The 13778-nt window shown below is 38.1% G+C and overlaps 1 protein-coding gene across 2 annotated transcripts; it reads right to left on the reverse strand.

The window, feature by feature from the left end:
* Positions 1 to 526: 526 nt before the first annotated feature.
* tamm41 (TAM41 mitochondrial translocator assembly and maintenance homolog) lies at positions 527 to 6153 on the reverse strand. 2 transcript variants are annotated; one of them, XM_086292635.1, is made up of 8 exons: positions 5702 to 6151; positions 4965 to 5147; positions 4553 to 4645; positions 4217 to 4367; positions 3592 to 3737; positions 2064 to 2229; positions 1848 to 1910; positions 527 to 1575 (listed from the first exon to the last, which is right to left on the reverse strand). In XM_086292635.1, the coding sequence occupies exons 1-8, from the start codon at positions 5837 to 5839 to the stop codon at positions 1484 to 1486; spliced, it is 1032 nt and encodes a 343-aa protein (XP_086148761.1). In that variant the 5' UTR covers positions 5840 to 6151; the 3' UTR covers positions 527 to 1483. The 2 variants fall into 2 exon arrangements, with proteins under 2 accessions (XP_086148761.1, XP_086148762.1); XM_086292636.1 differs by lacking the exons at positions 527 to 1575; positions 1848 to 1910 and adding an exon at positions 1582 to 1795 and having other exon boundaries at positions 5702 to 6153.
* Between the last annotated feature and the right edge of the window lie 7625 nt (positions 6154 to 13778).

Here is a 13778-nt window from a genome sequence, read left to right on the forward strand (position 1 = left end):
TGTTAGGAAAAGCTTTTGTGATTAATTTTATATCCATGATTATGACTGAAGCTCAAAGATATTGTATTTAAACATAAACTATATGGACAGTTATTTTGGGGAAATACCTATATCCTGGAATATGTACTCATTTTGAGCTTGTTCGGTGTCTGTCTTGCTTATCTATCATACAAAAATGCAAATTCAATTGAAACAAAGAATAACATTTTTCTTAATCCTTAAATCATCCTAGGGGAAGAGGTAGGGTATACCCTGGACTAGTCCATCGTGGGGCTAACACAAACAGATAGGGACTCACTCTCTCACATATCGACACAAACCGAGAATTTAGAATCACCATTAACTGAAAAATCTTGTCTGGACTGTGGTCGCAACTGGAGGTACACTCAGCCAGTTAATCCAATTTAAAAGACCAGCAATTTTTTAAAAAGGAGTGTTTAAATAAAACGAGGTCATAGGATGCAAGAAGCCAGAAATAACATTCCTAAACATGGCTAAATAAAATCATGCCACAGGAGAAAAAGTCTCAATTGATGTTATATTAGAAATTTTATTAAAACAATTTCTTGCAGCTGAATTACACTACAGGCCTGTTTGTAAGGAACCAATCAGTGCATCTTCCCATTAAAAGGTTCAGGTTTCCAATACAAGCTAAACCAAATAATAAAGTCAGTGAATAAAGACACAGACTAAAGAGTTGAACATTAGAGATCTTTGGTGAAATGTGTAGGGAAATAAGTGTGCCATCCTCGTGAGGACTAGCTTGTGTTTTAGACTAGTGGAGTGAGGACGTTTTGGCCGATACTCACTTCTTATCCATTCAAAGGCCTGGTTGAGGCTCAAGACTTAGTTTTACAGTTGAAGTGTTAGGCACTCAGATGGGATGGTTATGGACACGGTAGAGGGCTCAGGAAAGCATTATGTCACAAATATCCACACAAATATGGGTGTTTGACACACAGATCCATCCACCTGACCTGTTGATAGCACCGTTCACAAAGAAAACTCAACACAACACTGACATTGATTCAGAAGACACACATGCAACCAAACTTATTCCTTCACAAAACTTGAGGTACAGGTTTCAAGTTCTTAACACTGATTTTGGGCCAATTTTACTGCATGGCCTTTAAAAGTAGTCCATTCAGACCTTTCAGTATGTCATCAGTCACTGTAGTCCATCATCCAGAAAGGCTAATCTGTACTACCAGCAAATGTCAACCATTACTCAGTCCAACTTAGAAAATGCCACCCTTTATTCATGAATTATATAAATTTAATGAGGGCTCAAGCACAGATGGTTCTTAATTTTTACACACGGCCTTACACCTGGTCATAGGTCGCATACGTAGACACTACAAAGTGATACAACCATAGGTTAGGGTGTGATTGTTCTAGATGGGGGTTTAAAAAAGGACGGGCAGCATTAGATTGTCAGACTGACAGTAACAAAGACGAACAAGTTCCTGGTAAACCGACAAGGTCAAGACATCTGAGAGACCGACGGCTTCCTCCTCCCGCCCTTCCACATCTTCATCAGTTTTTTGGAGCTGTAGGATACAGTTTTCCACAATCCTGGAGGAGGGAAAGGATCACACGGACCACCCATTAACATGCATAACATAGTTCTCTTATATCACCCCAATAATTTTTTTATAATCTAGATTGTGTGTAGAATAATCAAACAATATATGATGGATACTGAGCTTTGGAGGTCTTGTTAGGCAGGTTGTCTTTAGAATGCACCAGTTTGACCAGTTCCCCCTCTCTATCTTCAGGTAAACCATTCATCTAGCTGTGGCGTACACACAGACACAATACACAGTACATAATATAAGATTTCTTACCAGCTGTAACAATGCCTTTGATACTCTGTGTTATACTGGAGGATTTCACAATGGATGAGATACCTGGGAAGCAATAAAAACAAGCTCAAACATGTAATTAAAACACACTTAATATCTGTTTCCATGACCCATTTCTTCCTCCCTCACTGCCTCTGCTTATGCCAACGTTCCTCTAAAGAGAACCGATCCCATTTCTTCGTCATCTTTCTTCTCTACCTTGTTGCACAACTGTTCCACAGTCAGGATCCTGAGCCACCTGGAGCAGGATCTCTTCCACATCCCGGTTCTTCCCTGGAGGATCAACCAGCTTTGTGATCCTTTGTTGGAGAGTCCGAGGTAACGCCATCAGCTGAGTAAATTGGCCTTCTGGGCTTTTGTCAACCTTCAGGAAAACATACAAAAATAAATGAACAGAGATACATATAGTTGGCCAATGATCATTAAACTGACTTCACGGCCCACTGCTTGTTAGTGGTGCTAGTTTCAGTCTTTATGGAAAATATATCGTTTATAAAGATGTGAAAACCTGACTGAAGAAGTCACCTGGGTGAAACAAAATGTTTCTCCCACTGAACAGTCCAGATGAACACAATCAGCTTTCAGTGATAGCTGGCAGAATAGCTCTACAGGTGCTTTACATTGTAACTATTAGGAATGAAAGTGCATTTTTACTTTTTTGTCATCTTTTAAAGTATGCTTCTGTAGAAGTTTATTCAGAAATCAGTCATTGGGGATCTCTGCAGAACTGTAAATCAGGTAAATTTTTTAAAAGTTAAAAAGAAAAAAACAAACAAACAGCCAATGCATCTCTGATCTGCCGTTATCAGACATAACCTAAGAGGCATTTTGTGTTCACAAAATTGGTCCTATTGCTCCAGACTATTTATTTACAGCTGCGAAGCTCAACATGACATATATAGGTCAATATAATTCACTAACCTCAACTATTTTAATACAAAATATGGCTTTTAAAAAGTATTAAGCTTTGATGAATAGGTAATGGTTTTAGGATCTGATCTGCACATCAACACGTGCACACGTAGGCAGCTGCTAATGCTAATGGTTGCATAATATTACTGTAACTTCACTGAAAACGTGCCAACAAAAGCAGCAAAGGTGGCACCTCGCATGTTGCTATGTGTCATGCTTTTTTTTGTTTTGTTTATAAGTGGGCTCGTGTTTACATTGCAAAAATCCCCATCTTGTAACAGATGACTGCAAAAGATATCACACATACAAAGACATACACATTTCTTGCCTCTTCTTCTCGTAATCGCTCAGAGTCATTTCTCAGGTATTCAGTGTTTCGTTGGAAAAACAGGGAGTGGTTGCAGCATTTAAAAAGTACACAGATTTGACTGCAAAGAAATTTGCCATTTATTGAGTAGACACACAGTTACCACACTATACCATTAATTACTGTAGACTTTTAGTGTGAAAATCTATTTGTGCATTTCACAAAACAGGCACAACAGCTGGATAATTTCACTGTTTATAAAAGGTCCAAAGGCACTTTAAAGAATTTATCCATCTTGTTATATTTCTGGAAATATATCGGTAGCTGTTGTTTCATGGTATTACATTTCAACGCTTAATAAGGATAATTTCTGAGGTACAGCACTTCAGTTTATTCAGCTGACACTCTGTAAAAGTACCCAATGTCCAAACTGAGCTGCGTTGCTCAAATATCAGAGATGCTGAAAGAAAGTGTGTATTCTTCTGGTGCCTGTTTACAGTATCATACCTCAAGTTTTCCTTGGTGAGGTTTGTAGACCACTTGAGGGCAATCTCTTAAGATGTTGCTATACAAAATCCTGAAGTGTTGAATGTTGTCTTTGACGATATTGGCCACCTTGGACTTATCCTCTCCAATCACCATCCTAAAATCCCCTTCAGAGGAGCAAACAAAAAAAAAAAAAAAAATAACACTTCAGTTTGCCTAAGTCAGGAGCACACTCATAATCATCTCCCATAACAACCTGTAGTGTTACACAGCACTGTCATTGTACGCACACTCTTTGCTTTAAGACACTGAAAGCCTCATGATGAGGATAACGTGTTGAATTCAAGCCATTTCATTGCATATTATCAGGAAAATTAAAAAGTTTAATTAAAATGACGTTGAATAATTCTGAAGTCTTCTGAACAAGCAGTATGTTTTTCTAAACTACAAAAGCTGGAGCACTACACCTTGGATATTAATCCCTGTGTTGACTCTGAATAACACAAGTAAGCAGTAAATGTGTGCACATGGGAGAAAAAGATCAGAAAGAGACATGGTCTTATTCTGATCTAAATCTGCAACTTGAAAGTAACTATGAAAGTATGCAATCTTCTTAAGCTCTCTGCGGTTTTATAAATCTGCTTACCAGCATAAGAAAGACCAGCTATCTGCAGGAAAAGGTCTTCCTCAGTGAAGCTCTCTGGGAGCATCAGGAAGGAAGCAGTCACAGCGCTCTTCAGGTTGGCGACCAGGGCAGCGCGGAGCTTTCGGCTCTCACTCTGGACCAGCAGTCTCACCTAAACACAAGTGCAGACCAATGCACTACGTTATCAGAAGAACTAAACGTGAATGCAACAAAAACATTGTTCTAAACCCTTGCATCCCATTTCAGATTACACATTACAATAATTATTCTAATAAATGTAAAATAATCAGCATAGTTTGTCTGAGGGTTCAATAACAGTCCAATCTGGATACCAACCGGTTTGTGCAGGCGCCCAGCTACATACATGGTCTTCCAGTGTATCAGGTCGTCAATCAGAGAGTCTGTACTTATTACCCCATATTTTATTATCTGAGAACAGGGGAGGAAATATGCAGTTAATAAATTAAACCCACAAAAACCTCTTAAAGTAAATGTACATCTGAACATGCTTGCATCACCATGAACAAATGAATGATTTTTGATTCAGACATGCATTTTGTATAGAGGTGATCCTATAAACTAACCTACAAAGCAACACAAAACACCATCACTCCTGTGACAAATTCACAGGTTATGTGAGGAGTTTTGTGTCTGTAGTTAGAGCAGGGCACATTGATGGTGCACACATAGAGAAAACTAGAAAAAGACCTACAGATGTGTTTAGGTTTATGAGAATGTAGTCATTTACCCTTCCATCCACAGGCACCAGCGTGTTGTAGTACACCGAAGCTCCGTGATCATTTTGTATGGAGCTGATCACCGTGGGACCCAGCAGCTTGAGGATGGAGTAGTGTTTGCGATTCTGCAGCAGATTCATGGTGTGCCACGTCACCGGGTCGTCCACCGCAAACACAAAGTCCAGCATGTTTTTCTGCGTGTATCAGAGGACAACAGAGGATCGAAGGCATTTCACTACATCACAACTTCAAACTGTTAAGGAACAACTTCATAGGTATCGCAGTGTATTGTGTGATTTCATGGTAACATATACATATTGTAAATGCATGTCAGAAATATAAGAACAATCCATAGTTACACGTGTGCAAAAAGTTGTGATGTAATACACAATATGGTGTTTACATCACTGAAAACAATTTGATTCCTTCATTTTTTTTTTAAAGACTGTATGATGGTTTGAAGTATTGCAGTCTAATGCCTCAGGAATTATCTGTGTTTACATAATGATAGGACTGTTATGTACAAACAGCCTCATTCATGGACAAATATTGAGTCCATGTCCCAACATACACATTTTCAATGATGTGTGTAATATTATAGGCAATACAGCAGGGTAGATGGCTCCCTGCCACAAATATAATGTTGTACAGTTAACTTGCGGATTAAAAATGTGTAAAATATTTTGTATACAATACTTACAGTGCAGATTTAACGCCACGAGTACTCAGAAACAGCTATGTGTCTTACCTCCATTTGACCTTGGCTGGTCCCATGCTGTTTAAAAACGCCCGATCCGTAGGCAAACGCTAAGCTGATGTCCTGAGGAAACTGTGACAGTATCCGTCTGTAAAGCACGCTGGTGTTGTGCAGAGCTGGAAGAGTCATTTTGAACTAGCAGAGACACCTGTCCTGCAATAACACGAGCTGGTTAACGGCGGGAAAACCTATTAAATAAGTCGTAAAATACAAACTCGACTCCGTGAAGTATGAGAGACATTTCAGACGGAAGGCCTCAGTGGCACTAAGCACGATCACGGCCAGTGGACAGGATTAAAATGACCCAATTTATCGTTAAACGTCCATGGTGTCAGTTTAGCTCAGCTGTGCACTTCATAGTCGACGAAAATATGCGTCACAGACGCCGCTCCGCACCGGGGGCTGACGGGAGATGTGGTTGGTAATGGGAGGTAAGCAACGGGAGCCGTTAAATTCCCTTTAATCACCCTTAATACACGTGCGTTGTATTTTTTACAGAAATACTTGTATATTTCAACGTATTACTACAGTTTACTACTTGGAAAACAATTTGAAGACGTTTGAACCGCTTTATATTTAGCCAGTAGATGGCAGTTTTACATTAGGTTTAGCAGGAGGGAATGAGGTCATGCTAATTTCCTATGTGGAGTCGCTTTAAAAAAAACTGAACCAGGGCGAGTTTTTATACGTAGTTTCTTTTTCAAAAGTTATAACTGAAGTTTTAGAATGAATTTGGCTCAGTATGTTACTTCTCTAAAATAATTAAAAGATTGTTTAGGAGTAGTTCTTTTGTTGTTTCTGTTATGAATAACTGAATCATGGACATGGCTAGAACTGGTGCACAAATGTCTATGGATACATATCACATAAGTTAACATGAGTTAAAAAAATATGTCTTCCTTAAACTTACAGAGTTAGAATAATATCTGTGTATGATTCTCAATTAAACTTCCTTCGCTTTCTTAGTAAGAACGCATTTGTAGTCCAAAACTTTACCCAGTTAATATAAGATAACTGTGCCAAACTCTTTTGTAGTGGTAGGAATGTCATTTATTATCATCATCATTATCATATTATTATTATTATTATTGATAGAATTACAGTCTGCCAAAAAGTGATTACCGATGTTTCTGTGTGTTTTTATGTCTAATATCGTTGCTTACATTAGTAAATACACTGTATTAAGATAACATCACAGGTAGCAGACATCAATTCATATTGAAAGTGATGATGTTGATCTTTTATACTACCTTTATACTGTCTAGGAGTTAGAAAATCAGCCTTTTGGCTTGTGAAGTTTTTTAGTTGCCTAAATCCACAAACAGCAGAGCCTCAACGAACAAGTTATTTTGTGCCTTATTTCTAAGTAATTCTTTTCCTCATACTGCACCGTTACACAAAATCCTAGGCGGAGGCTATGCAAATACTGATGTAAACGGCAGAACCTATGCAAAGCAGTATGCAACCAAATCAAACATGTTTGTGCCCAGTTCTTCCAAAAAAGCAGGATAAGCAGGGATTGTAGCACCAATGAGCATTTTTCATTGTTTTTAAACACTCGCTTTCACTTCAGCTAGCTCTTGTACATTAGTTTTTCTCTTCTTTATGGCTAGCAAGGACCAACAACCATGGTGTAAACCAAAGTGCCTTAAGTCTGCATTCTATCGTAAGGCCAGCAGATGGCGCTAACTGTGGTTGCAAAAAGCCCCTCTGTAGAAATCAATTGGAAAAAAGCTCTGTCTCCACCTCTGCAAAAATCTTCCTGCTGAGTTCATGGGCTCAGACACTCACTTTGGGGTCATATTGAACTAAAAAAATAAGTTTATTTTGTAATCAGTGGTCATATGTTTTAAATTGGGAGGATGATCTGTGGTATGAAACCACATGCTCATGAGCACAGGTCAGACCCATTTTCCTCATTTTTTTGCAACTAAGATGGCGACAGCGGAAAGTTCCCGATCTCTACAAAGTTCCAGATGTCTCAGGATTTCAAAACTGGTCTTCAGAAACCCCTGTGTGATGTCACATCAGCTACGTCCACTTTTCAAACTGCTTGTAAAAACCGCACAGTAGCCCACAGACCGAATTTCTGTGACAGTAAAAAAGCTACAACAGGTAAACGATTGCCAGCAAAGCTGTCCCTACGGTTGGTGCGCTACAGTATTATGTTCCAGTCCTGAACCTGGCTGCTCTACCACTGAATTGAGGCTGTAGCCCCTCTAACTGGTGCTGGTGTAAGGCTTCGTTCTCATTAACTTTGCCATCCCTGCCTGAAATTCTGCAGTCAGGTCCTGTGGTGTGCGCTCTGCCCTAGGCTGGTACACCATTAGGCCTGAATATGGGTATTCTGTGCTTAAAAAAATAAAGCAAGAAAAGTGATAGAGCTCCCTTTTTCAGTTTCTCAGTCCTCGAGAGGTATCGACAACATAGCCTGAAAGTTTCTGAATACAGATCTTTCAAAATTCAACATTTTAAAACCTCAATTTAGAAAGTCAATGTTTCTTTAAATATAAGAACTGTATACAAAAAAGAAAATACCGACTTTCTATGCTGTTTTTGTTGAATTTTGTAGAGATCTGGAACTTACCTTCACTATTTTTATTCTGCAGATTGAAATTTCCAGTGATTGTTTTGAATTTTAACATAATGAGCAAAATCCAATATGATGCACACACATTGCAACACATACACACACACAGCGGCATGTGCAAATGCATCCACGCACACACTGAGTTATTCAGGTGTATGAATTGCTGCATAAAACCTGCTGCATAATTTGCAGTATGAAATAATTTTTTTTAATGAAGTCAGCATAAGGTCACACTGTTTTTTATTTTTTTAAAAGCTTGCAACTTGCAGCCAGCCACAGAGCCACCCTTCCTGATCAGTTTAGCCAGTCTGTTGGTGTCACTTGGATCAATGGGACTGTGGTGCAATGAAAACAGACAACATGAAGGTTCTAATGTCAAGCTTTTGCTACACCTGTTTTAGAGCAGTCATTCAGTTATTATAGAGTTGATATAAGTCATAGTAAAATAATCACCTCTATACCTATTAGAATAATAGTAATAAAACAAATTCATAAAAACGACCATAAAATTACAACATCTTGAACTAGATTAAATGAGCATTATATCATTGACAGTAACAGAACAGTTAATAGACTGCATGAGCTGGAGCCTAAATCCATTTACCTTTGAACATCCTTGTTTTCTTTTCTGTGTAATGGATTTTTTATTTAATTTGAAGTCAATTTGATTTGTTAGGGTTTTTTTGTTTGTTTTTTAAATACATCTGTGAAGTGCTAACTTGAACCCTCATGAAAGCTCTTCAGGGAAAGAATGGAATTGGTTGATCTTTGTGTGGCATTTAAATTTCATATTGAATGTCACATCTTGTTAAAAAAAAACAAAAAAACAAGAAGATAATGTAATTATACTGACAAGATGATGAGGTTTGTTCCAATCAGCTCCTAGACTCTCAGATTGTGCACCACAGTGTTGTGACTCCAGAGAACAAATTCAATAAAAGCAATTAAAAGCAAATATTGAATTAAATCTACATCAAGAAAGGCTTCACTTACCAGCCTGAAAATTCTCATAATGCTAAAGGGCTGCGAGTTTTTCAGTGTGAGAATCACGTCAAATACAGCGGTGGTGGTAAAAGACAGAAGACTGCTGTGGCTACCATCAGTCTTACCCACTGGATTAGCTGCTAGTCGTATGGGCCCGATGCTCACATCTATCTGACTGAATTAATATTGAATGTAGCTACATGACACATCAATGTGTCTGCAGCTCATTATGGGAGTGTCACGAGTTGGACAAATATTATCTTTTTTGGTGATTGCTGTGAGTCATCTTTTCAGCCAAATGAATATTGATAAGATTAGTGAATCCTGACTAACAAGCTCTCTCAGTGTATTAAAGCACCTTGTTAAATCAGCAGTGAAGCACTAGAAGGAGTAAAAAAGGGTTTATTTTATTTTACTGCATTATTATTTTTTAAATATTAATGCTATACATGCAGTATATGCTTTCTATTGACCTGTAGTGATTCTACTTAATGCTTTTGCATGACCTTGTAATTATATTATTGCATTTAAATAAGATTCATAAAATATATTCTTTTTTCTATTTCCACAGCTAAACAATCCTTATTAACGGCAGTTAATCTGAATTATTCTGGACACAGATGTCAACTTCTAAAACTGTGTTAGTATTACTTTGTGAGGAAAAGCAGCAGGATTAGTCCATTCAGCAAATGACCATCCGCATTGAATGATACCAGTCCACTGAATGGACAGACTTCGAAGTGGTTGCCTGAATTCCAATGGCACTCTTTTTTAAGAGAAGGCCCTAAAATATCTGGTACAAATTGGAAAATGAAGCAGGCAGACATTTTTTATTATGTTTCTCATAAAGATAATACGATGTCTAATGTAAGAATCCACGCACACACACACTATCCAAGAAAATACCAACAGTTAACATTCAGATTTCCAAAACAGTTTGAAAGAACCAGTAATCATCTATTATTTCTAAATTTATATGCGTGTGCTTTTGTTCCTAGATTCCACTTCTCAGGAAGCTGCAGTGATTTTTTTACGAGTCCTCTTTAGAAAGGGCTCGCTGCAACGTTAACCAGGCACTCGCTGCATCTATAATCTGCTTGGTTTATGCCGACAACACACTGGATAGTTATCGATGCCCAACATTCAAATGACACCTTAAAAGCTTGTCATCCCAGCGCTCTATTGTTTGCTTGAATGAGACTGAGATAAGACTGCGGTAACTTATCTTCGCACGGCCATCATTACGTCGCCTCACCACCCTCACTTTAACACTCCTGATGTGTACGTTCTGAACTGTTTCTTTATTCCATATCTGAAATCAAAATATTGGCATTTACTAGCAATTAACAGAATCACCTAAATATGAAAATGTTTTAAGTCAAGACAGGAGCACATGAAGGAGAGTTGGAAAAAGGTCAGTACAGGGAGATTACAGAGGCAGACAGATCGAGATATGCTTTTGTGTTTCATTTTTCAGCTATTTAAATTTCAGAACAAAATATATTATTAACTGTTCAAATTACCTGTAAACATTGCCTTATCCACTGGGAGGTGAAAATTGTATTCCTCTTGGTCTGAATCTGGAGTACTATAGTATTCCTGTAAGTAGTAGTCCTGTACAACAGCAGTATAACCAGCATTGCTTGGTAACTTTAGGCTGTAGGGATTATGACTGTCAGTGTTGGGAGCAAATCTGGATATTGGTTAGCCTTATTAAAGAGTACAAGTGCATATAGGGAAATCATGCATATTTTTAGCTGCTCTATTTAATTTAACCAAGTAAAGTTAACCTGTTAAATCTAACAAACAGAGCTAGTTACTTTATTACAAACCACATTTGCTTAACCAAGTCTGCTTGGCCAAGTATAAATTACCCCACTGACCGACCAGCATGGTCATGGATGTCCCTTACATATTCTGGCTTGTAAGCAGTTTTCATAGGTTTTAGTGTAAGCTTGCTTGTTGCTTTATTTTAAACAGCACTGGCCTGTAATATGGAAAAGTTGTAACACAAGATTATTGTAAAGATACAAAGACCACAGTATTAAAACATATAATAATAGCTCCTCACTGTGTAACAGCTGTACAGCACGTGCTGCCTCACAGGAGGAAGGTCCTGGGTTCAAATCTGGTAGTTGAGGTTCTTTGGGGAGTGTGCATGTTTCCCCTGCAGTTATGTGGGTTCCCTTCAGGTATTTCAGCTTCATTGCGCAGTCCAAAAACACCCTTGTTTTGGTTAATTGGTCTTTAATTGGCTGTAGGTGGGAATGGTTATCTTTCTCTATGTGTGTGCCTTTTGACAAACAGCCAAAGTGTCCAGGGTTAACCGAGCACTGACCCCACTCTGACCCCGAATCTGGATAAGTGCAAAAAATGGATGGATGCGTGGACTTTGTAATTAAAATGTACACACACCTAAATGAGAGTACTTTACATCCTGTGTCATCTATAGAGGCCCCAAAATGCTGTGCATGTTTTAGTATTTACTCTGCATTAAATTAAAGAAAAAGGAAAAAGATTCTTCCAACCTTTTATTCATTTTTAGTAATAAACAGTTGATGCTGAAAGGTTTGTGTAGTCAGTCACGTTCTTTCAGCCCAGTCTCAGTCTCTCATGGGCATTAACTCTGACATCGGTCAAGACAAATTTGTATGTAATATTTTTTAGTAGGCAGTATAATTCGTGTGTACAGTAGAGGCAAACGAAAACCTTTATAAATCCCAGTTTTTTAATTATTCCTTTTAATTCCTGCAAATCCTTGACATGAAACTTGGTTGTGACTGTAAAACATTGATTTTGTGTACCTGGGTACAAATCGGTGTGTATGACGGGGTGAGATGAAAAATCGAGTTCAGGGACATGAAACACTCAGTTACAGATAATCACTATTTGGTTCTTAGGGGAAACTGTGAATGGAGGTTTCCAGCTTTTGGCCTAATAAAGTAAAATCGTATCTTTTAAAACAACAGTAAACTAGTTTCAGATGCCACACTGCAGAGAGAGTCCTTTCATGTGTTTTCACAGTATTTCTGGAGATTGCCTGAAAATAAGTGCAGTGACTGGAATTAAAGCAAGAAATATTTGTCTTTTTGATTGTAAAATACCTAATTAAGAACTAATTAAACCAAATCAATATTTGTGGTGGTTGCACATTGATTTCCCTACTAAGTGGTCTTGGTGGTGTCCTATAAATTACTGTGAAAGTTCCCAGTGAAACTTCTGCAGCAGATTAAGTGGCAGCCTTTATTCAGACGCCACAGCTTTGAAAGATTAGCCTAGGCAAAGACTCAGACGACAGTTCATCTTGCTGTTAACTGTTGCAAACTTTTTGGTTTTTCAAATTTCTGTCAGTCTGAATCATAGAAGTACAGATCATGCAGATTGGCTGTGAGGCAGTTAATACACTAGCTAAACTACGTGTCTGCACAAACACAAACATGTCCAACAAATGACTAACCAGGAGGATCTTTTTCAGCGCTCGCAGGACTGTTGCCATGGAGATTACAATTGCTTCCCATGCCTGGTGGAACATCAAAAGAAAATGCAACGTTAACCAGGCACACACAAACACACATATAACTGCCCGAGACCTGCAGAAGAAGAGCGATACAGAGGCTTCTGATTTTATCTTAGCCCATAAAGGGGTTGCACTGTCACCAAGCATGGATTGGGTCAATATCTCACTCAGAACCAAGTGAAAGTGAACCTTGAACCCACATTTGAGGTAAAAACATACCAGTTTGCAAAACAGTTCAATTATTTAAAAAAAAAAAGTGATTATGTGGATCATGTATAGAATCCACTTCCTACTGCTGGCAGATAATAATCATAGCTTTCCTGGGTTGTGCCCCCTTTGTTTTAATTAACTTGCCAATGCATCTGAAATTACACCCTGCAAGGAAAACCTCCATTTAGAAGGTTTTTCATTCCCTCAGTATTTGCACTCTCATTTATTTTAAAAAGTATGAATTTGAGAAAAAGTGATTATAGTGTCTTTACATACAGTTTATGGATGCAGCTTGACAGTCAAGCTTGCTAACATTAGCTGGTAACTTAAATGTGGTCACTTTAAAGTTTGCCGCTACACTGCTAGCTGGCTAGCCTATGTGTAGTCATGTCAGTAATGGTTGTTTTTCATATTTACAGAGGTCTATGCACAAAGTCCTGTGAGAAGTGTTTCCCAAATGTTAGAGGTTCATTTATAATCCACACTTGTGATATGAATGATTCAATAAAGGACTAGATGTTACAGTCCCCGATAATGCATTGCTTCCAATGGAGAAAATCTTGAGGGATGGCTACTATGAAGAAAGGCAGCCCAGAAGCTTTACCAGTGGGACACAGTTGTGTGCCTTAACTTCACAGGGGTGTTTCGGCTTTTTATCACAAATTATACCAATTTTATTTCTCAGTTTCTTTTTAACTTCCTTGGTTAGGTTCAGGGATTAGAAATCTGATCTAGAGTATAATATTTAAAGTATTCAACATTTTTAA

Source organism: Aulonocara sp. 'chitande type north' Nkhata Bay, linkage group LG5 (genome assembly GCF_057382095.1).
Source record: "Aulonocara sp. 'chitande type north' Nkhata Bay isolate Kocher_YH1m ecotype deep benthic linkage group LG5, A_spYH_male_GT1.1, whole genome shotgun sequence".
Classification (NCBI taxonomy): Eukaryota; Metazoa; Chordata; class Actinopteri; order Cichliformes; family Cichlidae; genus Aulonocara; species Aulonocara sp. 'chitande type north' Nkhata Bay.

What these genes read in the sequence shown, in the direction of transcription:
- tamm41 (XM_086292635.1), bottom strand. Translation starts at nt 5,839, where the DNA reads ATGACTCTTCCAGCTCTGCACAACACCAGCGTGCTTTACAGACGGATA. An exon ending in CCAGCCAAGGTCAAATGGAG is followed by an intron (nt 5,148 to 5,701) that starts GTAAGACACATA and finishes TGATACACGCAG; the next exon opens with AAAAACATGCTGGACTTTGT. An exon ending in CAAAGGCATTGTTACAGCTG is followed by an intron (nt 1,576 to 1,847) that starts GTAAGAAATCTT and finishes TCCCTCCTCCAG; the next exon opens with GATTGTGGAAAACTGTATCC.